This window comes from Lepisma saccharinum, chromosome 26, assembly GCF_977018435.1.
Source record: "Lepisma saccharinum chromosome 26, izLepSacc3.1, whole genome shotgun sequence".
In the NCBI taxonomy this organism is placed as follows: domain Eukaryota; kingdom Metazoa; phylum Arthropoda; class Insecta; order Zygentoma; family Lepismatidae; genus Lepisma; species Lepisma saccharinum.
In genome coordinates, this window is record NC_139254.1 from 29,745,825 (window position 1) to 29,773,590 (window position 27,766).

A 27,766-nucleotide genomic window follows, 5' to 3' on the forward strand; every position below is an offset into this window, starting at 1 on the left:
TTGTAAATTAAAGTTTAAATTAAATTGCAAATTGATGAAAATCACATCAGATTGCATTCAGGTTAGTCACTTCTTTACTTTAAGCTCTGATTCGTGGAACAATAAATACGTAATATAACAATGCTACATTTCTCAACTTCTTACTTAAAAATAAAGCTGTAACAAAGTGTACCATTCAAATGATTTCCTGCTGTACAGTGGGATCCATGAGTATTACCGTGCAAATTGTCCATGACTATTTTCATCAATTTTTCTCTTGCATCCTGTGTGTTTTTAAGCGATGGATTTTTATGTATGCTGGTGCAGAAGTTGTCAACAGCTTATTTTGAGTTTTCTTTTAATTCTTGAAGCTCTTATTGGGTCAAATAAAGTTCACGAACATGGTGGTGGACAATTTGCACGGTAATACTCATGGATCCCACTGTACAATTTAAACTTTGTTCTTTCCCATTGTTTTGCGTACTGTTGATCATAAAAGTGCATCACTAAACTACACGGCTTGAAATAATTGGATATTTTTAACAACTAGAGAATGTTGGTGTTCAAACCTTTAAAGAAGAAGGTTGAAATAACACAATCACACAAAGAATAAAACATTGATGTTTTGCAAGCTCTTTGCCGACATCATCAGGAAAAGGAGGAGGTGTGAGAATGAAAATTAAATTAACTTGCTTTTATCATGTAATATCAGGTAGTTTGCTTTTCAGCATAGAGAATGCAGGTTACAATTTCCACTACATAATTCCTCCATAATCCTAATAACAAAATTTCTTGTTATAGACACATGATTTATTCACAAGTAAAGTTCATCTTCTTATTTCTAAGTTGTCTGGCAGTTATGATTTGCCAAAAATAATTCAAATTACAAATATAGATATTTAACCCTTAAAGGAAGAGCCGTGACATGGGTGTCACAGCACGTATTTCCCTTAAGGACAGCTTCTGACACCAATGTCACAAGCAGCTTTTTCTTATAGTATGTTACTTTTTTAACATACTGTAACTTGGATAAGGATCGAAAATACACATTTTTCGCATCAATGACAAACATACCAGGCATTATGCTGGTACCTTTTGGAGATTCACATCCTGGCGTAACCTACATGGGGGTCCGACGAATTTCAAATTTCATGTAAAAAAAAATAGTTACTTTCCCTTTTTTCTTCTTCTAACTGATTATGGAAATTATTTTTTTTTTCATCAGGATTATAGCCCAAAGTATACTCAACAAGGTGTCAAAACTAAGGGGGCAAAGACAGTATATTTCCCTTTGTAGATAAGATTTACCATAGTGCAGGGACAAAAGTGATGAGAAGTAGGGGCAACTGCAACTGCTCAGCCCCCCCCCCCCCCTCAATTGCTGCCACTGCATAGAAGCAAAAATACCAAGGTTATGAAAAATAGATCTTGTACCTCAAAATACACATCACAGGCACTGCATGAATGCATTATCAGTAGGGATGAGCCAACATGAAATATTGGTCAATACTGATAAAGTACAGATATAAAATTTACCAATACCAATAACTGATATTCTACTGATCCGATATAAAGTTCCAAATGGTCGTTGAAGAACCAGAATAGTTCATTGACCTCCTTAATAAATGTTTGTTTCCAGGTGACTGCAGTGCAAAAGAAGTTACATATTTACACATTTTCTTTTTAAAAAAGTAGGGCATGATGATTACCCATAAGAATTATAACAAAATGGAAAAATTTTGCACTAAATTATAAGATATTTATACATATTCAGATCGGTAAAATTATCGGTAATTTCACCGATACATCGATATGCCTATATTGGCCAATACTGATAGAGTACCAATTAATCTATTCCACCCCTAATTATCAGGCTTGAAGTAACATGAAATTATATTGAAACATTGAAGGCTATACAGGGTAATTATAAATTATTCATCAGGTTTTAAAGTGAAATATTTCCAAAACTATTAATGTAACATGTGTGTGCTAATCATGAAATGAAACAACACATCTGAAAGTTTAATTTCTCATATTTGTAACCTTGGTGCCTGCCCGACAGATGGCAGCACAAACCTAGTTCCCAAAATGGTGTCTATGCAGCAGAAAGCTTTCTGTGTTTTGGAATACGAGAAGTGTTTTCCCGTTGTTACAGTGTGCATTCCGGAGACAGTTTACAACTGCACCGCCAGGTCACCAAAGCATTTTGCGATGGCATCGACAGTTTAAGGAAACTGGTTGCCTGTGTAAATGCCTGGATTGGACGATGTGCTGAAGATGACTTAGCGCTTTTCCCCATGGTCTCCTAGATCTCCCGACCTAACAGTATGTGATTTTTTTCCTTTGGGAGCATGTGAAAGACACAGTATATGTGCCACCACTACTAATAACTTTGGTTGAGCTGCAGGATCGCATTACATCTGCATTTACGGCCATTAGTAGGGATAAGTTAGAGTGTGTGTGGGACGAAGTAGACAGTCGCATTGATGTGTGTCATATGACGAAAGGAAGCCACATTGAACATTTGTGAAATTATGTCTGAAACTTGGACAGTTTCTGTTTATTTTCATGTATCATTCTTTATTGTATGTGTTATATATTTTTTGATGCAGCCCTTTCAAACCCGATGAATCATTTATAATTACCCTGTACTTTAATACAAGGGAATAAAAGAAAAGGCAAATAGGTAAAATTCCACACCATAATTATCATTATGCATGACGTAATTTGTAACTTTTGTAGAGTTAGTGTGATCGTAAAATACTACTACCTATGTAGAAGTCTAGAGATTGAAATGCTACTTCTATGGTTCCAGATGCTGCAACACATGTGAAGAAGTAAGGGAGGCTTATCGCAGAAAGAAGTGGGCATTTCCAGATCCAGAAAATATTGAGCAGTGCAAGAATGAGCATTACTCCGAAAAGTTAGAGGCTGCATTTAAGGAAGGGTGTCACATCTACGGCTACATGGAAGTGAACAGGGTAAGTCTTTTGAAATTCTTATGTTGGTCACCTGATTGTCATTAAATGTGTAAAGTGCAGTTAAAATGGTGTGGAATTGAGCAGCAGTAGGAAGCTACAAGTAGGAGTTACAATTTGTTGGCATAAGCTATGAAGTCCATGCTACCATGTCAAACTCAGTTATTTCCAGCACCTTCAACTATAATTTGTTGTCGTTGTCATTATTATTATGTTACAGTTGGTTTTATGTAGGTCGATGGTATTATTTCGTGTTAAATTATTGGTAAATTTGACTCATAAATTATAGTAAGTAAACATGTTCTTCACAATTGTCTGTATTACTGTATGTTACTGTATGCTTCATTGATTTCGATTTGTAATAACATATATCTAAGTTTTAGGAGCCACGATGGTCTAGTTGGTAGGGAATCTGACTGCTGGTGGGAAACACAGGTTCGATTCTCAATGTGGGTGATGTAAGGTTGGAATTTTTTGGGCTTGTCTCCTTTTAAAGTGGTTCTCGGGCTCACCCAGCTTCAACTAAATGGGTACCTTGGGGCAACCCTCGGGAAGGGGGGGGGGTTAAGGAGGCTGGAGCATGGTGCCGATCACATCACCTTCATGTGTCAGTTTTGTCATTTCTCTACATGCCAATTGAGACCAACACATCATGTCCAATTTTCATTCATTCACTTTTACCTTTTTTTAATTAGCATATTTTTACTCCCTTTTTGTATCATGTTTTTCAAACACAATTACATTTTACAACAACTTATAAATTTACAAGTTGTAATTTTGGAGAAGATAGTTTACCAATACTCAGTCAAATCTGCATTTAGAAGATGTTCAGTTCATGTGTTCCACAACATTCTAGATGTTGCTGGTATGAATGGCTGGATTCTCTGCAGGTGCATAACTAATGTAAGCATTCATAGTGTGGTGCTGTAAAAACAGAGAAGTATTGTGTGGTAAAATTTGAAATTGCTGCATTTGTCATCTAATTAATTCTGAAGGACCGTGCCTTCATTAAACCACAGATTTTGGCACATTGGAAAGAGATGGTAGAATGTCACTGCTCTGTTTGATTCCAGTTGATAGTAGTGATGCACTACAATCTCCATCCTAGTCACTAAAATCTGTGTTAATGAAGGCAGAGGTAGGATGACAATAAAAAGAACAATGCATAAGCTGCGGTAGCTCAGTCGTTAGGGCATCTGACTACCATGCAAGAGACCTGGGTTCAATCCCCGGCGGGGGAGAACTGGGATTTTTTCCACCTGTTCAAGCAGCTCCGGCACCCACCCAGTGTCGTATAAAGTGGGTACCTGGAAGAAACTCCAGGGGGTAAAGGTGGCCAGGGGCATGGTGCTGATCACATCACCCCCACCTTCGGCTGTGATCAAGAAAGAGTAGTGCCCGAACCCCACATCCCCTATACACCTTCACAGTATGCTGCATAGCACAAGGTAGCACTTTATCTTTACCTTTTATGCCCAAATACATAATTTTACCTTGCAATGGGGTAAACATGTCTCTGAAAATATTCTTCTAACAATCTGTGAAGAATTTCAGGGATATTATCTAGCCACTGCAAATAAAGAAGATATGAAAGTGCCCCTGGACCTCAATTTTTAAAATTAAATGCAATGTTGTAACTTTATCCTGTCTTGTGAGTGAACAATCTGAAATTGTCATTTACATAAAAATTCAAGAATATATATAATTAAGTAAGAAGGTAAAAGGTATTTTACATATTGTTCGTTTATTTTAATATTTTGATTCCTTGCATTTTGTATTGTGTCCCATCCATGACACCAAAAAACAATTAATTTTTCCTCAAACCCTTAGATTTCCCCTTCAACTTCACTAGAATATTGAAAGGTGAATTACCTTTTCTTGATAAGTGAGTGTTACGTTGGTCCCACCCATGACACACAATTGTTCACTTATAGCTACAAATCTGTGAAAGTATTTTGAGAGTAGTTATGCTTCATGAAGAGTTTTAAGTTTCATTTTTCTTTGCACACAAAATGTAAGAAAAATGTTGCGTAACTATCAGTAGAATAGTTACTTTCATATCAAAATGGAATGCCCCAGATGCATGTGAAGTTATATCTCAGTTATATATTTTATTATAAATCAGTGAAGAATACAGAAACATTGACAATTGTGAAGAACCTTGTTTACTTACTGAAATTTGCATGTTGCAAGGGATTTCTAGGTCCATACCTATTTTTTTTTTTGCTACATCCTAGGCATACTATTTAGGGATCGTTGCGTTTCATGTACTCAGCACCCCTTCTACTGAAATTCTATAGGACATTAAAATGCCTAAATAAACTATAAATTCCTACAAATGCCTCAGAGCCCAATTTTGACTTGAAAAATGCATTTTAAACCATTTGCTTAACTTTAAAAATAACTTTTATTAAGAACGACCCTTAATTTCCACCACAAAGGTTTGAGATCTTTGAACGGAACTGACTGACTGGAAGAGGCTTACTCTGTTGTTATACGCTGTAGTTCCCAGGCATACCAAACAAAAATGTGGACTGTTTTGGGACAGATTCCTAGGTACAAAAGTATTCAGTTGTTAAAACAGGGCCGGCAATATCCCCCGGTCTCCAAGAGTGTAAGAGCGCAGGAAGATTCCAAGAGTCTGATTGGCTGTTTCGAGTGCCAGCTGTAATGAGTAGGAAAAGCAACCATGCAAGTGGCCAATCACATTGCCTATTTTCCCCATTGACACAACAGTTAGTTGAAAAGAGAGAGTTTGCACCGGAAACTACAATTGCTCTAGTATTACGCAGTTCATCAAGAGAAGACCACTGTGAACCTGCCTATGGTACACCTAAAAGTTCTAAAATGGAGTATGTAAAGTCCTAAATCCCTCTTTTTAGCACCTAAAAATCCATTCCCTATTTAAGAGTCAAAAATAACATGAAATAATACCATTGATCAGAAGGAAAAATAATGCAACGATTTTATAAATTATTTTCTAATTCTGAATTTCTAAGATTCTTACATTCTTGAAAGGTAACACCAGAATTTTAGTAGAACAATATAAAATAGAATCAAATATATAAAGTTTATAGAATGGGAACTGAAAATCTTTATGTAAAAGCAAGGAATAGTTCAGTTTTATGGATATGAATATGACTACATGACGATCTACGAACAATTTACGTTACTGTTTCTTTATCCTCATTTTTTACATCATGTATGCATTTTACTATTAATTAATGTTTGTAACCAGGCGATTGCAGTACCTGTGGAAAAGAAAACTGTATATTTAGACATTTACTGTATCAAACCAGGACATGTGGATTATACATTTATATTCATAATAATAGAAAGTGGCAGAATTTTGCACTATATTCCTGGCAATTTGCATATATATTGGACTGGTAAAATTATTGGTCAATTTACAAATACATGAATACACATATATGTGTATAATGTCCAATATCTATAGAGTACCAATTAATCTGTCCCATCCCTAAATGATATAAATTGTAGAATTGTTAGAACTCAATGAAGCTTTAAATGAAGATTTATTTTTCTTGTTTATTTTTAGGTGGGTGGAAGCTTTCATATAGCACCTGGCCAGAGCTTTTCAATCAATCATGTTCATGGTAAGTGTAGAACATCAACAGGTTTTTTTCTTTCTTTCTTTTTTTTCTCTCTCTTGTTTATGTTCAAGTCTCCTCAATGGCATAGTGGTAATATCGTTGGCTTGTAATCAAGGAGTTCCATGTTCGATACCTAGAGGCATGCATATTTCGTTTTTGACGGAAACACGAACTTTGAAATAATACACACTTCCATGCTTTTGAAAGGTGTGATGTACATTTCCCTATCATGTTTTGTCACAAAATTATTTTTGTAGTTCATTTGTGACAAAGCTTGCTAGGAGAATTTACTTCACACCTTTTGCAACTGCAAAATGCGAACAAACTCTTAAACACAAGGTTGAGAGTTAGAGTTTATTTTACGATGCAGTAGTCTTAATTATCCTTTGATAATTATCAAGGAGAATTTATTAGTTTTGCTGTAAATATTTCAGAAGCAAAAATGGAATCCTTTATACAGAAATAAACTTAATACACTGATAACTACACTAATGTACTACTATTAGAAGGTAAACATTTATTGTGTGTATTGAGTAGTTTTTAAATCAAATTTACGGTTATATTCACCATTTTATATACCACTCTCGATCTCAAAATGTGCCCCATTTTTGTAACATAATCTTGATCTTCAATGCCCCAGTGGAGGCACATAGTGGTTTGTATTCCACTTAATGTGTTACATTTAGGCAAGGTTGCTAATACCAAGATGTCACATTATTATTACTTTTGGAACGTACCTTGACTCAGCTAATGTTTGTAGATACATGTTTTGAGTAGAGATGGCCAAAAATATAAAAAAAATATTCGGATTCTAGAAAATTTAAAATCCTGATTTCGAATGAAATCCAGATTTTGTAGGAATCTTGATTTCAAATAACATCCGTATTTCGAAGGGAATTTAGATTTTGAATTTCTTTTTGTCTGCACATGCACTAACCATTATCTTTGTAAGCTGCCACTTTGTTAGAGCAGTTTGAGTTGGGAGAGTTGTGAATATGCTCCTGTGCTTATGAGCAATATTTTGAAGAGTTCGGCATATTATGAAAGCTCTTGTGGTATGATGGAGGGGTGGTCTCCACTCTCAATACAGTACGAGGTGGAAAGTTGGGTACTGCTAAAAATCCACTTCACTGGAGTGAAAATGTTATTTCAAGCCGCTCCTGACTGGGAGTCCTTAAGGTTCACAGAATATGTAAATTACACATGAAGACCTTCTTGAACAAGCACAGACGAAAATAAAGTTTAATGTGAAATAGTAAATTTACTTTTATTTCGGCAGCTACTTTATGGCATTTGGCCTGAAGAAATGTTGCTACAAGAAATTTAATTTAGTTCATGTATTATTCTGAAAAAAAATTCTAGAATTTACTTCTCTGAAAAATTTAGTGACAACGCTAGTAAATATAGTAAAAACCAAGTGCGGAGAAACTAGAGGGAAGGATTGTTTTGGAAGAGGTTTTAGTTACTTTAAAACTCGTTAGTTCATTTCATTATTTTTTTTTCTTGTCTATTTGTAGCGTGGACTTGCTTACAGCAGGGCATCCACCCTTCTGATGTCATCACAGCTTATTACAGTAATCTTGATTAAATTTTACTGAGTCCCAGTAAAATGGAAATTGTATGAATCCCATGTAGGCAAGTTGTCCTCCCCGATGCTGGAAGGGTTAATTATGGGATCGTAACTTCAATTGTCTGTGGAAAAAGTATGGTTTCCGTGTCTTTCAACAGTAGGCGTAGTCCCGCAATAAAGTGGACATGAAGCAAAAGTACATATACAGCTATAAGCAAGAATTAAATGGCACAGTGGTTCGGATTCCACTTTAAACTGTAGGTCCAGTCCCAATTAGCCTTTCTGTGGACTTAAAACCACAAATCAACAAGAAAATCAAGAACAGCAAGAATTAAATGCAGATTTCGGAGGAAAATAAATAAACAAGATTATTGAATAAGACAATGAGAAACGATTTTACTATAATCATACAAAATTATAACGAATCATGTCTTCAGGTAAATCGTTTTCCCGATGAAACAATTTTTTTTTTCCTTTCAACCTTGAGAAGCTTTCACTTTAGCCTATTTTTTGACATTTCTCAGAGTGAAGCTTTCTAAAACATTTCCACCCGATTTTCCTGTCTTAATGTTCTAATATTAAGGAGGCTCTGGCGTCAGGATCTATGGCCAGTATAATCTTCATAGCACTGTGTGTGTGCTGTCCTGTGTTTTGTTCTTATGTGTGCTTAGCTTTTAACCAAAGTCAGAATATTTTAATATTTTAGTTATACGACATTACAGTTATGTTATTTTATATGGCGTACGCTTTTAGAAGGAACATGTGTTCGGCCAATACCCAACCAGTGCTACTGCGCTGTTGCCAAACTAACTGCTAGCGCAAGGGAAGGACAGAAGATTTGCGATGTGTCCATTATTTTGATAATGCATGCACAGTATATATTAGTACAGTGAAATAATATAGTGAATATTTCTACACAGGATTAAAATATCATATCACTGTAGCATATACGAGAAACCCATACCTGAAAGAAGCTTGAAGGTATTTATTGTAGAGGAACTGCCAGGTCATCATCACCGCTCTCGTCGTCTTCCTCGGTCCCCGTGTAACTGATTTCACTCATTTCCGAATCACTCTCCTGGAGGTTAATTATTAGATTTTGCACCCTTTGTGCCTGAACTACTGGTGCTAGGTTTCGAGAGTGACATAATTTAAAATAGAAATAACACACGGAACACACACTATTGCACGAAAGGGCTGTAGGCTTCTCTCAAAGACAGCCGAGCCAAGCAGAAAGCATAAGTGTTAACACGATCTCGAAAATGAATATTTGCTTTATTATAAACACAGAATTATTGCAATTAACCATTATAACTGTTCCAAATCCCATGTAGACAAACTTTAAAGCAGTACTTTAAGTTTCCCAATTTGTAAAACATGTCAATAATGTTGACGTTCAGGGGTGTCCCCGGCACTGGAATCTGCAGAACAGCTGGCTGTTGTCTGCCTCATGCTTCAGTCATCTCATTCTCAAATTACAACGCCAGTGTTGACAACTACCAAAATATTTACACAATATTTATTGTGAGTTTCTATACAAACAAATTCAATAAACTGATGTTATTTCGACAAAACTTAAGAAAGCAATGAAACTCCTTCTGAGACCCGCAAAACGTTAAGTCCTAAATGCTATCAAACTTGAAATACTATTTTTATTAATACAATACATAATAGAAAGAAAAAAGAACTGGTGCATTTTCGTCCTGTTGTAATGGCCTATTATTCCAAAGCTTAACTTAATTTTAAGCTTCAAGTCAGTTCTTTTACTCTCCCGTGAACAGTAATTTTTACAACGATTTTGGTATCACTTTTCTGTTAGTTTCGGAGCTTTTAGGAACATTTTCCATTTGTGTGGGAAGAACGAGTGGTTGAAGTGAGTGTTCTCTCTCTTTTGTTTGGTGTGTTGTGAATGTACCAAAACAAACATGGATTATTCAAATTGTATACCAGAAGCTCTAAGGAATAGCAAGTATTTTATTATATCAATAACATGATCACTAATATTGAACTAAGAAGCATGGCCGTTGAGAAAGGAGTTGGGGGATATATTATTATTATTTAAAATGCCCTATCTTTCCTAGAAAAACTGTGGCAGTAGGCTATATAATTTATTTACTCCCCCCATCCTTTTCGGAGTATTGCCTTCTTCTTAAGACCATGTTTCGCCACTGATCAGCAGCAAGTGTACAATTCGTGTCAGGAGAATGAACATATACTCTATGTGATCAGAAGTATGTGGACACCCACCTGAAAATGAAGTACAAGTTTTGGCTGCTCTCCATCGGAAACACTGGCAGTCAATACGGCAGCCTTGATGGCAGCCTTCACTCTCGCAGGCATACTTTCAATGAGGTGGCAGATCTTTTCCTGGCGAATGGTAGCCCATTCCTCGCAGAGCGCCAAAATGAGAAGAAGTATCGATGTGGGTTGGTGTGGTCTAGCACGAAGTCGGCATTCCAATACAACCCAGAGATGTTCTATGGGATTCAAATGAGGACTCTGTGCAGGGCAGTCCATTAGTGGTATGTTGTTGTTGTCAAACCACTTCCCCATAAGCCCTGAAGTATGGATGGGTGGTCGTTCATGTTGAAAGACACAATGGTCATCCCTGAACTGGTCTTCGATGGTAGGCAGCATGAAAGTGGTTAAAATGTCAACGTAAGCTTGTGTTGTGACATTGCCACGTAAAGCAACAAGGAGGCCAAGCCCTCTCCAAGAGAAACATGACCACACTGTAACCCCGCCATACCCAAATTTCACTGTCTGCACTATACAGACTGGCAGCTGTCAATCACCAGGCATTTGCCACACCCACACCCTACCATCAGATCGCCACATTGTGTACCGTGATTCATCACTTCACACAACTGTTTTCCACTGTTCTATGGTCCAGTTTTGACGCTCCTTGCACCACGCTAGAAGTCATTTGGCATTTGCCTGTGTGATGTTTGGCTTATGGGCAGCTGCTCGGCCATGGAAACCAATTTGTCACACCTCGTGCCAGTCATGGTGTTTGGAGTAGATCCTGATTCAGTTCGGAATTCCTGTGTGATGGTGGTGGCGATGGATGATTGACAATTACGCTGTACGACCCTCTTCAACACTCGACGGTCTCTGGAGGTCAACATGGGAGGTCGGCCTGCATGCTTTTGGGTTGTCCACGTTCTTTCACATTTCCACTTATAACTCGTAGACTATTTGACCAGTCTATTTCGGGTAACTTTTGTTTTGCAGCTAGAACATGAGAGCATGCAACCGTGCAGAAATCAAAACGCCAAAGCCAATAAGAGGGGTTGGGTGGGCCGCTGCCCCCAACTTTCAATGAAAAAAATCATAAAAATGGGGAGTTTTTCGCATATTCTATAATGTAATGCACCCAGGAACATGAAATGACTTTTATTTGGTTGAGAAAGGACCATTCTTTGAAAATAAGGCTATAATTTGCCTCCCCTTCCAAAAATAATGGGGGAAGAGGGGGTAAACTCCCCATTATGATGATGTCAAATAAGTGTACAAATTTAAAATCGCACCAGCTTCCATACGCAACTTTGGAGTCGGTGGGGAGGGGGGTCCTGGGTGGGTGGGTTTTCTTCCACATGACATTTCAAAGTTTTATCTCAATATCTGTCAGCATTTACAACCTCACATACACATATGAAGGTCCTAAAAAGCACATGAACTTTTTAATCAGCACGATGGTCCACCAGCGGACCATCCGCGGACTACGCCTATATTTGTGATGGTGTTGCCTACATAAAGGCTCAATGAAGTTCAAATTTCATTTTAAAGAATAAGATTTTTTACTTTCACCTTTTTCTTCTTCTATTTGGTAAATTAATATTTTTTTTTTACCATAGGCTTATAGCCTAGTCTGTACAGAAAAAATGAGCTGTAATTTGTAACTCCAGCATTCATAGTTGCAGAGAGAATTTTTTTAATTTTAAAACCTTTTTGCAATTATAAACTTCCCACTGCAAACACGCTTGGTGTTCAGGCCTTATTGCATAAAATGGGCCTCAGCGTCAGGCACGACATTAGTAACTGCGAGGCCCCAATATTTTGAAAATTAACAATGTCTGCTCTTTCAATTCCTTGTAAAATTCTACACTGCAACCAACAGAATTATTTTATCCTCCCCCCACCTTTCATGCCTTCCGATGGCATAGTGGTAATGCCGTTGCATTCTAATTAAGGGGTCCCAGGTTGATACCAAGTGGAAGCAAATAATGGTTTGAATCCATCTTTAAGCTGTAGGTCCAGTCCCAATTAGCGTAACTGTTCATAAAATGAATTTAAAACTCAGCTCAAATTCCCTTCCCCTCCACTTCAGCACAAGTATTTCCCGTGAACCATCGACAAAACTTGTCACCTTGTAAAGGACATCAATACAAACAGCTTTTCTTAACTTTTTGTTAGTTCAGGTCTTGTTTCAGCACTACCACCCCTTGTAAAACAACATTTTAACCTGTGTGTAAGTAGCCATGCACTACAGATTTATCCTTGCCACTTACATTTTTTTTCAGACAGATATACTAAAGACGCTAGTGCTCTATGGAAGCTAGATCATGCTAGCAGAGAAGCCACTAGAATGAAACCCGTGATTTTAATCCTTTCGCTCAATTCATACATTGTTGCTTATCATATTTTTTACCCTTGATTCAGAGACTTGTTAAGTTTTATTCAAAGATAGTCATATTGTGATGACAATCGTTTCTGTCTGCCCATTGCATAATTGCTATGATATTTGGTACAGTGGATGTGGAGATATTAATGGACATTCTAGACAATAGACCACATCCAGTTATCGTGACTTTCATTAATAATACAGGAGAAAAAATATGTGTGGAATGCTTGGAACTAAAATTTTTGTGTATGAATTAGGTTCATTGTTATTATTAATATTATCATCATCATCATTTCTTTTAAATACAAGGGTTGATCAAATGAAAAGGTACAAAACGACACTGTCGGTGTAAATGAATACTTTATTCAAAGTATCCTCCATAGGCCTGAGCACATTGATCCCATTGATGAACGAGCCGAATGATTCCTTTTTCCCAGAATTCCTTTGGCTGTGACGCGACCCAGTCCTTCACAGCATCCTTGAGTTCATCGTCCGAGGTGAAGCGCTTTCCTTTGAGATGCTTTTTCAGGGGACCAAACACATGGAAGTCACAGGGGGATAAGTCCGGACTGTATGGTGGATGGTCTAGCTGCTCCCACTTGAACCTGGCCAGTTCCGAGTGTGTGACCCTGGCCTGGTCTCGGGTCATCAAGCCAACTCTCACGGCCTGCACGAAAACGGGCACTCCATTTCCTCACTGATTTGCCAGACACAGTCTTCCCCGTAAACGTTCACCATCCGGCGATGAATATCGGCCGGTTTAACACCTTCCACTGTCAGAAAACTGATAACGCCTCGCTGCTCCTCAACAGTCGAATTTGCCAATGTTAACGCCATCCTGTCCAAACACGCACTGCCGCTTCACTTGGACGGCGCTCTGTATCAGAGCCTCTGCTCTCGTGCACATGCGCGTTCCCCTGCATGCTCCGATACCGCTTGGCGACTCCAATCGCACCCCTACATATCACGCTACGTTCTCCCATCGCGGCATCGGTATTATATAAACGATTCCTTTGTTACGACGTTTCATACCTTTTCATTTGATCAACCCTTGTAAATACACACTGAAGCATTTGTATTTTTTGATATTTACTGTCTCTTTTCTTCCGCTTGAAGCTAATCGCGGCGATGATGATAACTGATGATTGCATGAACGACAAAGGAAAACCCATAAAACTTCTTTAGTGCCATCGACATGAGTGTAAGGAAACTTTCAGACTGTAAAATAGCATTCATTGCGCATGAGGGTCCAAACAGCAAACAATTCAGTAAGAGACTTGTTCAGCACACGTTCATATGTCGTATTCGCGTGATGCTTGTTACTTCGGTCAGAAAGCTCCTTATAGGAAGGGTACTCAGACGACTGAAGCGACGCGCCACAGGAAAGTTCCAACGAAGTGACAAGCGACATGATGCCTTCAGTCTATTAGCAAGCGTTTGCTGCTAATTGTGTGAACAACAGATCTAGGCGAGAAGATAAACAACAGTTCTAGGCCACACGATAAGCCCCACTTGTCGCTTTGTTGCTTGCGTGTTGCTCAATTTTAACAATTGTCCCATGTACAGCTTAACCTCTTGAATCCCAGCAATCTCCGATATACTTTACCTCGTCTTCCACATCAGATATATCTGAAAATTGAGACTCACTACAGTCACTCTCCTCTTCTTCCGGAACATAATCCAATGAACTACTATCTTCCTCCTCCATATTTCTCTGCTGTTGTTTTACAAAATATGCAACAAAACAAAAACACACAGGTCTCCTCAATAGCACGGTTACGTACTTTCAGCAACAGATGGTGTAACGAGCATACTTTGCTCATTGCTTGTGATAGTCAGGTGCCCAAATGACGGCACAGAAACACGTAGACTTTGCAACGATCGTTACAAAGTTACGGTTCTTTTTATTGTCATTGTTGAATAGCATTGTATAATCTTATCGGTTTTGTTATCGCTTCTACATAGGATTTCACTGCTATGCTTGGTAGAGAACGTAGTTCTACCATATCTCACTAGGGAGCGTTATTGTTTCTAATAGTTCATTGTTAACCTGTATAGATGCCACTAATGTTAAGCATCGCTCTCATAGTTCACGAGCATCCGCTAGAGGCGCTGGCGCTGTGCTTAGAATTGTATATAAGCAGCGACGCGGCCCCGGCCAGTTAATTCTGTGTTGACTCTTCGAAGACTCTTGGTCGAGCTTTGCTCCCGCAAATTGTCCTGCATTGCTAGCACATGGGTGCTTAAGATTACAAGAGGGCTTTTTACAGTGTGGCCTACTCTGGTAGATTATACGAGCAATAGCAATATTTCTCTGCCTACCAGGTAGAACATACGCATTGTTCTAAGCTACGGTTTAGCTCGTGAATATAATTACTGTTGAGAGACGGCCTACTAGTAGATTATACGAAGTGTATCCGTATTCTTTGGCCTACTAGTAGATTATACATTTCGCAACAGTCAATCCAGAAATGATGTCATCTTTTGGCCTACTCTGGTTTATTATACGACCGATAGCAATATTGGCCTACCAGGTAGATTATAGGAAGGGTGATGTTCATCGATAGTTAATTTTTCATTCAGGGAAAAATAAGCAGTGTTTAATTACTGTCTTTAGTTTAGCTTTATTAAATTATTAAAGTAAATAACGTTTAACTAAGCCTTATCTATTATAAGCTTATAGTAAATTTCTTTTGCTTGTTGATATTACTCTTTATTAGGAAAGCAGATTTAAATGTTCCTTGAGTTGTTTAATTAAAGCCCTATTGTCCCCAATGTCAACACAGTTGTATTCCAATGCCCTAAAAGAAAAATAAGGTCCCTTATTCCCCACTGGACGAAAAATTGAATGGTCCCTGTCCTCCCTCTCCAAGATGTCTGCAGAGGAGATTCGAACCTGGAACTTCAGGAACGACAAAGTGCAGTGAAATCATATCAGGAGATATTGTGACTTTGTTTTGTGCTGATATCTAATTTCACCCCAGTGTGATAAACTATATATATATACTCATATACCCGAACCCTGAGTGTATAAGAACATCATATCTCCAGATAGAGAAGAGCTAATATCATGGGTAAAACTGAATAATGTTCCCCGTCACAACGTTGAACCTGGTACGTTGCAGTCAAGTACGATTGTGAGTTTACCGCAACTGCAACGTTGTGCCGAGGCCGAGGGCATGTGTGGTCGAACCCGGGGCGTTACAACTTCGGTCCGTCCCAACGAGAGGTATTCGTATGTTTTCTTGGTCATTACCATGCGAGAATATTTCCCTTTCAGCCAATAGTACCAGCTACGTACAGGCCATACGTAGTGGTAGTCAAGAGGTTAATGCGCAAAAAAAAAAAAAAAGTCCACCAGCAATTCACTGTCCGGTTGTAATGAAGGTGAATGAGAAAAATGATTCTGGAGGATTGTGCAGGTTAACAGAAGGGTTATAAGTGCACAAATGACATTTGGTGGCAATGTTGGCACTCTGAAGAGAATGTGACAAAAAACCAGTTTAAGCTAGTCCAGCTGACTTCCTGTAAGTGGATGTTTGTTACATAGTACTTTCCTTTGATTGCAGTTCAGTTTAAATTGCCCTTCATTCTTACTTTTATTTTTGGGGGGTAAGATTTATGTGTTACTGAAATACATAGAAATTCATGTCCCCCTCAAAAAAAAAAACTAATTAAATTGAGTTTCTTTCGTTAAGGCATATGACTATTTCATTTCTATGTGAGTGAGCAAATTTTAACAATTTTTCTGTCATATTCAGCATGTTTTACTTTTTCAAGATATAAAGAACTTCCTTCATACACTTGGATATTTCCAAAATTTCTTCCTTCTAAAATGTTCACTCAAGTTCTTGAATGTCTTGGAAACACACATTCTCTGCTCTGTGACCTACCAATTGGGGAAGTAGGGGAAAAAAGCTTCTGATCCATATTTGAAATATAAGAAATAAGGAGGCCTATATACTTTAAAATGTTCATACTTTTGACTTGTTTCTCTTGTTTTTTCTATTCTTACATATAATTGGCCTCATACATAGGCCATCCAAGAAAACAATTATTAATTAGAAATTTATATTGCTGGCAGAAACATATTGCACTACAAAGTCAGAGGTCCCAGGTTCAAACCCTGAGAATGGCATTAGCTTATCATTTCTCCCATCATCTGTAAAAATAAGTGAAAAAAATATATAATATTAATAGAGTACATATACAGAAATTTTAGGCCATAAAAATCCAAGCCCTGTTCGTTAATATTTCATTGATTGAATCTTTTAATATACAGTGATTTTATCACGTGATGAAAGTAATATTCTATTTTCTCTTTCTTTTTATTTCAGTCCATGATGTCCAGCCATTCCCACCAAAATCCTTCAATACATCCCACAAAATAAGGCACTTATCATTTGGTAAAAACATTCCAGGAAAAACCAATCCGATTGATGGGACTGAAGTCACAGCTGAAGAAGGTAAGTTTGAAATGATCCTTGTATTGAATTTCTTGTCCTATTTGATGCTGTTGTTAAGTACGATTGTTTGTGATGTAGGATCTGGTTTCGTGTCTAGAGAACTGGACTAGCCCACTGGATTGGATTGATTTGGATTGATTTGGTGTTTTAAGTCCACTTTATGCACAGCAAGGCTAATCGGGACTGGACCTACAGTTTAAAGTGGGATCCGAACCACTTGTACCTCCACCGGGTATCGAACCCGGGACCCCTTGATTACAAGGCGACGATGCTACCACTGCGCCATCGGGGAGGCCCGACTAGCCCACTGGGACACCAGGCAAAATCATGGTGTGGCCCCTAATCCTGGCACCCTGTCTCTTTTAAAGAGCTTTCAAATCAAAGTGACAAGCTACAAACGACAAGTGTCATGCTCCATGGACCTTTCCAATCAAAAATAAAGTATTTATTGGGCATGCACAACCAACAGACTGAGGCAACTAGATGCACGTTATTGAGAAGATGGTCTGGCCCAAGTGACACACAAGTGACAAGCGCAGTTTGTTATATCACTTTGGTACGTAATATTGCATTTAATTTTGAAGGTTTGTTCCCAAATAACAAGTGTTGTTTGTTGCTTGTCTCTTCCATCTGAAAGCTCCCCTACAGTACAGAAAAACTGCAGGCACTAGTCACTTAAAGATGGAAATAAAATTCAGTGAACAGAAACATCTATCTGATCTTAACGAAACATGATACAAATGATCATGATCTCATTGTCTGTCTGAGGGTGGTGGACATGAACAGACTAGTTCATGTACTTTTCCTAGTCAACACACTAATTACCTCAACTGAATATTTTTTCCTTAGTTGTAAATGCTCCTTTGTGACAGTTAATCTATATTTTACTGTATTTCTCTTCATAGATGGCAACACAAGGTATTACATTACGTTTGTCATGACAAAAATCATGAAAAGCAAGAAAGTTGATCAGTATTTTATGTATTTTTATGCACCATAATTTGGTTCTGGTTGAGCTGAGAAAAAAATGTATCTTTTGGCTGTTAGTCAAGAATTTGCATTTCAAATTACATGTTGTAATCCAAGAGTTCATTACAAAAGTTTTGAATAAATACGGAGAATCTTATGTATTCACTTTTCTGTGAAACTAATATATGTACTCACTTTTCTGTTAAGTAAATTTTTGTTGTTCTGTTTATGTCAGTGGCTACTGCCACCATCATCATTGGCAGTGGCCATTGAAATTAATAGAACAGCAACAAACAACAGTTTTGTGAAAAGTGAGTACATATTAATCTCTGCATTTATTTATTATTGCATCTCTCTTTTTGTCAAAATGTGAAAAGTTTTGAAGTATGCAATATTCAAATCAAGTTGTATTATTATATACATATTTTTATTGAGTTATTCATTCATATTATTATTTTTAGTAATTATTATGCTCCGATTAATGAAAATTCCACTAGCCTATTGGCGGTCACGTCTGAACTGCATTTCTGGAATGAAAAACTGCTATCTGTTAAAGCACAACAAATTAGCAGTAAAGATCCTCAGTATGTGATAATATAAATTACCCAGTAGAACAAAGAAATGAAAAAGGCAAAGTACACATTTCAAACTTTATATTTGTCACAAGATCTTTTGTTTTAATAAGTAAACTGTTCTACAGTTAGGACAAAAAAAAGAAACATTTGTTGTAGAGGAGTATGTATGTTGGAGACAAAATTGACATAACTTTTGTTAAAAATACTTATGGGGTTAAGGAGTTGTCGTTTATTGTGTTTGTATTAAGAGGGAGAGCAAACATGAAAATAAGAACATTTGCATGCATCTAGCAGGGTGTAGCAATGTCTAACTACACCATCCATTTTAGGATACTAATCAGCAAATGTTGAACAAAGTATCAGTATGAAAGTAGGTTGATAAATTTGCAACCTCCCGTACAACACATGGATATGCCCAACAGTGCTGGTGGTTTTATTCAACATATTCTCCTCCTAATGCAATGCTTTTTTCACATGGCTTCTGCAATGCTTGCAGACCTTGCAAATAGAAGTCCGGAGATTGCTCTGCAAACCAACCCTCTGTGCGATGTTTGCATCTGCACAATCAAAATTCGTATCCTTCAGAACCATTTTTAATTTGGAAAAGGGCACGATGGTGCCAAGTCTGGGTAATATGGAGGATGTTTTTGTCTCTGGAATCGCATCTGCTCCAGTTTGTCCATTGTTTGACATGCCTTATGGATGGATGCATTGCACTGCAGATTAGTGATCCCTTTCTCCAGCTTTCCACATGGTTTTTATTTGAGTGCCACCTTCAGTTGTGTGGTATGTTCATAATATTATGTCTGTCCACCTGTGTCAACAAAATTTGGTACATGGATAAAACTACCAAAACTACTAGCTCAATCAGCCTGCCTGACTGAGAGACAATAATTAATCAAAAGACCTGTTGACATATTTGAAACTAGCGAGTGTGAAGGTATAACATTTTTCACAAATCAAGTGCTAGCAAATGCTAATTGAACACGACATAAATTGAAAGTAAACAATTGATTCATTTTTTAATGCTGCAATTTCTCTGGAATCATTTGAGTTACAAATAATAAAGTTGAATGAATGATAAATTTTTACTTTTTATGATATCCTTCTTCGTGATCAGCCTGTCTATTTGTGCATTCTAGTCAACAATCAAAACTAATTAGTTTATAATTAGTTTATCAGAAACTACTAACGATGGAAATAAAATTCAATGGACAGAAATATCTACGTAATACTAACCAAACATGATATAAATGATCATGATCTCATTGTCTGTCTGTGGGTGTTGGACAATTAACATATAAAGAAATAAGCATTGTTATTTGTAGCAAATACGAGATAAATGATTGATTGATTGATTTAAAATTTTTGGGTGCGTCTGCACGTATGGCCATTTCGCACCCTTCAGTGTATGCGGGGAAGATCCCCTTATCTAAAACCCTTACCTCAACATTAAAAAGGGGTGTAAGAAGACCCTTGGAAAAGGTTAAAAATCCAGGTTCTATATGGACCTTCATAGTACAAACACAACACATTATAAAAGGTAAGAATAGTTTAAAAAGTACCTCAGAAGGGAAGAGGCCAGCTCTTCTAAAAAAGCTAAAAACATGGCTAAAACACTGAAGTGAGGGTATTGAAACATCTTCAAGTAAGTAATATGAATGATTATGCAGGATATATGTAATGTAATACACATCCATTGTACTGAAGTACAACAAGCAATATGCACTATTAAAAAGATGCATGTATTATTTACCCAGAGAAATTTATATGCTACTTTTTTCATCATTATTATGCTCACTTAATTATTAATAATTAGTTTCAAGCAAAAACAGTTCGAAGGGCTACGGCCTGTAATGCAGCTCTTTATTGGGTGGCACATGTATTGATTCATTGATTTCTATTTTACTTCCTCCATTTTTGGTTAACCTTGAAGATGAGGATGAATGGTAATATGATGAAATTGATGAAAGGACAGACACACATGGACAAGTCACAACATTAGATCCACGGATGATTATACTGGCTGTGGATCTAGGTTCCAGAGCCTCGTTAGTCTGCACTGAGTGGTTGCACTGCAAGGAAGATAGGTTGATATTTGAGTCTTTAGAAAGGGTCACTCCTTACACTTCATTAGGTGACATGTAGTCAGCACATTGCTTCTGTTATATGGCTGTCTAAATTATAACCCTCTACTACTTTATTTAAGTAAGCACAGTGCTGATTCAGCACTGAAATTTTGGGTTCCGACTGGGAATGAAACCGAAAAGTACTCATGTCAGAAAGGGGGATTAACCATTAGTCTATGAGGGTGGATCAAATTAAAATGGAACAGTGGATGTATTGGGTTATATTCTAAATTAGAACCGTCTAGTACTTTATTTAAGTAGTTCTGAAATTTTGTGTTCCAACTGGGAATGAAACAAAAGTACTCACGTCAGAAAGGGGGATTAACCATTAGTCTATGAGGGTGTATCAAATGAAAACGGAACAGTGGATGTATTGGGTTATATTTATGTATGTGTGTGGCAACAACCCTGTGCAGAGGTAGAGTGGGAGGTAAGGAAAGAAACCTACTGCATAATGGAGTCATCCTAGATAGTCGCACGTGATATGCATAGGCTGTCGCGCAGCAGTATCATCCGAGCAGCAATCAAGGCTGAATGGCCTGGCCTGTTGTCCTCTGGAGTGGTTTTGCTGCATGACAACCTGCAGCCACATACGTCAGCTGTTACAAAGAACACTTTGGTGACGTTTGGGTGGACAGTGTTGGAACACCCACCATATATCCCTGATCTATCACCATGCGACTTCCATATCTTTGGTCCGTTGAAAAAGGCATTGAAGGGTCGGCGCTTCCATTCTGACAATGAAGTCATGGACAATGTTCGCAACTGGTTTCGATCTCAGCCAAAGGAGTTCTACGAGCAGGGTATTCAACGCTTGGTGAAACAGTGTGACACATGTTTGTGTAACTTTGGAGATTACTTTTGAAGTACATCTTGTTGATTTCATTCTGTAGCCCCTGTTCCATTTTCATTTGACCCACCCTAATATATGGAAACCCAGTAATTAATTAGAGTAAATTTAAGTTGCTGTAATAACCAAGTATAGGTTCTAAGTGTTAAGAATTAACCCTAATTTTTCTATCTAATGGTCCAAGAGCTGTTTGGATCTTTGTCTAACATTGATTTTAGGTATGCATTTTGTGTATTGCCAGGCATTCAAACTAGCATGCAGAAGAAAAAGAATGAGCTGTTTATTACCCTGTATCTGGTGTAGCTGATGGATGAATGATGCACCTGATAAAAAAATGTTTTGTTGTTTTATATTTTGCAAACTGATTGGAACAAATTAAGCAATTTTATTTATAAGGTCAACTTTTAAACCAAAATTTTAATTTTTTTATTCATCACAAGTATTTATTTATTTTAATGAACTGCATAATATTATAAACACAATTTTCTATTTAGGATAAATTAAAAGCTCCTTGAAGGATATGAAAGTAAAATTATAATCTTGTAGTGTTGATAAATCCTCTTTCCCTCAAATCTATCCTTGGTGAAGATTGTACTAAATTTTCAAAAAATGATATGTGAATCTTGAAAGAAAGGCCAAAAACTTAGATGTAGATTTAGCATATTGGCTATTTAAGGGAGCTTTCAGACCTAATCGACATGTGACAAGTAACATGTGCCACTGGAAAATGAACCTTCAGAAGCAATGCAACCTTTTGTACAGTGGTGACATGACAAGCTGCACATGTTGCTTCTGCGTCACTCAGACTGGGTCGTTTTCTCAATAAAGTGCATTGTGTCATCTCTGTTTGTTGATCACGCATTCACAGTGAATGGCTTCCTACAGACTGGAGGTGCCTGCGTTGCTTGTCACTTTGGTGTGAAACTCCCATGTCATATGTCACTGAAGTCTGAAAGTTACTTGATGGTCTGCAATTTAACTCTACCACCAAGCATCACAACAGTAAAGAGGAACAAAATAAATGCCATGAAGATCTGGAAGAAGGTGTTTACAGCCTTTTATTTGTATAGAAAGTAGGGGTGGAACCAGTGTTCAAAGTGGGTAGAGGATATGGTATCTCCCCTGCTAGAAAACATTTATGCAAAGCATGTCGCAGCTGCTTCATTGTCACCAAGTTAAACCATAGTAGCATCCCCATTTCCAATGCTAATGTAAACATTCCTCCCACCTAACAATTTCCACTTCAAGGGCCAGCTGGGACAGTAAAATTGCTGCTAATTTTACCTATCAAGTATTTCATTGCATTAGCATATAGCATTTAATTGATTGGTTGGTTCCGTAATTTTGTTTGATTTTTACAAAACCCGTTCGAGCAAGATTTGCGCAGAAATTTATAAAAATGTTTGTACTAACGTGAACTAAATATTGTAGTGTTTCTCAAAGTAATCTCCTCCAGAATGTACTGTACATGTTTAATATTACTGCTACTGCTCACAGATGTGTTGGAAGCCATCTTTCTGCATGCCTTTCAGAACTGCCTCTGTGCATGTTGACATAAACCTTTCTTTCAAGATAGAAGGTAATGACTTTCTCCATCTCATGAGGACAAGTGTCTTCAGGGTGGATTTTCCAAACATTTTGGCAAAAATGTTGCTGTGAACTTTGTCAAAAACAGACACATTATAGTCCAGATTAACCACAGCATTTGGAGCCGCAATATTCTGGTTATAACAATGATAAAAAAACTGCTTACCATTCTTTTCCCTGCAAAATTTTATATCTTGTCCTGGAAGAACTAAATGAACACAAGCTTCAATGATGCTCATTGTTCCACTCTGATATTCATGACTCTTCAGAATCCACTGTTGAAGATCAAGTGCAATGCAACAGCTCAGAATGGTTCTGATGGTACTGATAATATGTTAGGATGTAAAGTAGTCTTGTAAAAATAATATCCTCTGGGGAAATAATTCCAACAGAAATGAAACCATTACGCACCAATTGTACATTTATTTCAATATCACCCAAATGACCACTGCTACTAAAAAATACCTGTGTGTATCAAGAGTATGAATTTCTCTCCATGTTGCAAGTGGAAGCATTTTTTTATGTTGATTATTAAGCTGGACACGATATTTGAAAAATATGATGAATAAGAATTTTCGGAATCCCATGTATTCCTTATGGGGAATCAACTTCAACATCAAGTTACGGCTAATCAAATAGAAGTTTAAACTTTTCCGCTTGTCAAACACATCTTCAAACTGCCCTCTTTCCGTTGATATCATTTTCTATTCCATCAGAAGTTTCATATTCCCGAGAGAACAAATAAAAAATACTACCATAAGCCCAATGCATTTCTTATTGCCTCCTACGCCCATCCTGACAATGTTGCCAAACCTGATGCACATAAAAGAACTAAATTTCACCTTAAATGGAGTTAAAAATGACTTTTAAGGAACTAGATTTACGAAGTGCTTCCTAGAGTAATGTTAGTTGTCAAAGGGGTGGGGCACTGCTATTACAGTTAACCCTAAATTGATGACAATTTATTCTTAGTTTTCACCATCTAGATCTGGCGGCATCACCCATCTCATGGTCGTATGAAATCGAAAATATAGGATTCCCTGATAACAATATTATGGCAATTTCACATCAACAAGGTGCTATAAAAAAGTAGGTGGGGATATAAGACGGGGTGGGGCGATGCAGCCAATATAACAATATCATGTCACATGCAAAATGTATAATCATGGCAAGAGTTGGTCTATGTGGGCTGGAACCAGTAATGTCATCATAGTGAGGCACGGGAGCAGGTGACCCAGTTCACAGTCAAACGAGTGCACGAAAGAGCCAGATCTGGCTCCAAGAGAGCTAAGTTGGCAACACTGCCATGAGGAAAGAGACCCGTGAAGACTGTCCCCCATCCCCTTAACCAAAGAATGTAAAGGGAAAATACTGAACCGCATAAACAACGATAGTCTACATTCTATACGTAGACTATTTTATATCGTAGATGATGTAATCTATGTAAACAACATGGTGAAAGGTGATAACTTAGCAAAGGGCACGGTGGAAGTAAAACAAAGTTATACTGCATATCAGTTGCTGATGTGTGAGGAACCATTTTCATACGATCCCTTCCAAATTCGAACAATTTCCCACCTAGGAAAAAACCTAACATAGGAAATATTCTAGTATTTTATGGGAAAAAGACTAATGTTGCCTCATGATTGCCATCTGTTTTTTTTTTTTTTTTTGTGTTTTTTAGCATACTATTTATCTTCTTCCATAGTTGATGATAGAAGAGAAGAGAAATTGTGTTGTAAATTGGATTCTTTTCAGTTCGTTAGGAACCAATATATTTGAAAATGTCACTTTCCTTTCATGAAAGCCTTGAAAATTAATTTTAATGCACTTTAGATTGTCTGCGTAGTTTATGTAAACTACAACCAATGTAATCTACATGTAGATTACGTGTAGACAATGCATATAGACGTAAACTTATCGTGTACGGCACATCACTGTGTTCGCTGCAATTATCCTGAGTTCCATTCACTAATTAAGTCCGATTTACACCTTTGTGGAAACTAAAGCATAATTAGTAGCTTTCTGCAGCTCTGGTAAATCTAGGCAATCAATACACAAACTCAACTTTTTTAAGGCAGATCTTAACTATATACGAGGGTCACTATTTATATTTTGAGCCTTGGCAACACTGATTGAAGTTAGGTGCGATTTGACGTTTGCAAGGAATCATCTGGCATTATTGACCATAACGTACTTCAAATGTTTTGTCAATAGCTTCATTTGTGTTGTTTATGTTGCCTTGGAGATTGCACGACAACAATAAAATGGAATTAACTCGTGAACATTTTTGTGCGATGATTTTTTACGATTTTCGAAGTGGATTATCAAGACAAGAGTGCATTGATCAACTTACTTCCACATTTGGCGATGAAGCCCCATCTTTTGCCACTGTGAAATGCTGGTATAACGAATTTAATCCTGGCCGCCATTCACTCACCGACGAGATTCGCAAAGGTCGTCCAAAATCAGTTGTTGTTAAAGAAAACATTGATGCTGTGCAAAACCAAATACTGCAAGATCATCATGTGACATACTGTGAGATTGAGGCAACCATAGGCATTAGTTCCACCAGCATATATAAAATATTACATGATCATTTAGCTGTGAGAAAGGTATGTTCTTGTTGGATCCCACACAATTTGACAAAAACTCCAAAAGACGCTCGCGTCAATTGGTGCAAACAAATGCTCAATAAATACAATCGTGGTGCTTCAAAAGACGTATATAAGATTGTAACAGGTGACGATTCATGGATATATGTATATGAGCCGGAACGTAAACAGCAGTCGACTGTATGGGTGTTTCAAGATGAACCCAATCCAACAAAAGTTGTTCGCGCTCGAAGCACATCGAAACAAATGGTCGCCTGTTTTTTCGGGAAAACTGGTTATGTGGCAACTGTGCCTTTAGAGGAACGTAGAACGGTCAACTCTGAATGATACACAACAATTTGTTTGCCAGAGGTCTTCGGTCAAATACGGAAAACAAACAAACGCCGTTGGATCATTCTTCATCAAGACAATGCCAGCTGTCACACATCTCATCTAACAACCGACTTTATGAACAGTCAAAAAATCTAATTGATGGGTCATCCACCGTACAGTCCTGATTTGGCACCCAATGACTTCTTCTTGTTCCCGAATGTCAAGAATAAATTGCGTGGACAATGATTTTCGTCGGCGGAAGACGCCGTTGATGCGTTCAAAAACCATATTATGAAGGTGTCAAGAAGATTGGAAAAACTGCTTTGACAAATGGTTCGAACAAATGCAAAAGTGTATTGACCATAAAGGAGAATACTTCGAAAAACAATAAAGCAGTTTTCAATGCCAAATTCTTGTTTTTTCATTGTTAGGCTCAAAATATAAATAGTGACCCTCGTAGAATCTGATAAGCAACCTACAATTATTTTTTTCAGAACATGTTACACTCAGTATTATTTCTGTTCCACAATGCACAAAACATCTTGTACAGCAATCAATACACAAACAACATTTTTGGGGGATTTGTGTATAGAATTTGAAAAACAACCAACAAATTTTTTGGCAGAACAAGTTGCACTAAATACGTTTCCGTTCCACAATTCACTTACAATCTTGCAAGTTCCTGTTCGTGGCATTCTATTCAGTCACACTGTTACACATTGATTCGTGCCTGACTGAAAGGACAGGTGATCTTGATACTCCCATACTCGTTCGACGATAGAGTAGGGGCTTTAATGTACGGAATGTTATTTTTACTTTTGACTACAGCACCTTGAATAACGTAGTGTGGAAAACGACCCAACAAACTGGTTCCCTAGACGAATGAGAAACATAGATAGCAGTCCAATCAATGTCGGTGCTCATTTTCTTATGAAAGTAATGTGGCTTTGTTAGTTTTTGGAATATATTATGTAGATTTGTTTGTCTTGAAAGGCGGTACATGAATTGATGGAATCAGTTATATTTGTGGAGTGATTTGCAGTCACGAAATGACATTAATTTGGAAAGAAAAGTAAAATAAAATTAATAAATAAATAGCATGCGTAACACAAGAAGAAACATCGCAAAGTGATTCCGGACGTCAGGTGTTGGATTGTGTACTAGAGTTTTATTTTTCTATGTTATTAGAATATAAATAGTATCCTGAGAGATATTTCATACTGAGGCGACAAACCACAAGTGTCGCTTGGAAGCGAGCAGTCTGTAATCAATGCAGCCTTTCGAACCGTAGGGACACAAGCTCTGACTGCACAGTTTCCTCAAGGAGATTTTACACCAAAGCGACACGCGACAAACGATACGAGGATTTCACACCAAAGCGACATGGGTCCTTCGGTCCAAGGCAACTTTCACACCGAAGCGACACATGTTGCTTGGAAACGAGCCGATCAAGAGCAACATTTCACATCATAGCGGCATGACAGGAAGCACAGGCCAG

General features: G+C 37.5%; 1 protein-coding gene across 3 annotated transcripts in view; it reads left to right on the plus strand.

The window, feature by feature from the left end:
• LOC145979750 (endoplasmic reticulum-Golgi intermediate compartment protein 3) overlaps positions 1 to 27,766 on the plus strand; it is a 150,362-nt gene that overhangs the window by 49,124 nt on the left and 73,472 nt on the right. For all 3 annotated transcript variants that reach the window (XM_083112735.1, XM_083112736.1, XM_083112737.1), the window contains exons 6-8: positions 2,795 to 2,960; positions 6,517 to 6,574; positions 17,103 to 17,231. In XM_083112735.1, coding sequence (XP_082968861.1) covers positions 2,795 to 2,960; positions 6,517 to 6,574; positions 17,103 to 17,231 — 353 coding nt within the window. The remainder of the gene's footprint in view (positions 1 to 2,794; positions 2,961 to 6,516; positions 6,575 to 17,102; positions 17,232 to 27,766) is intronic.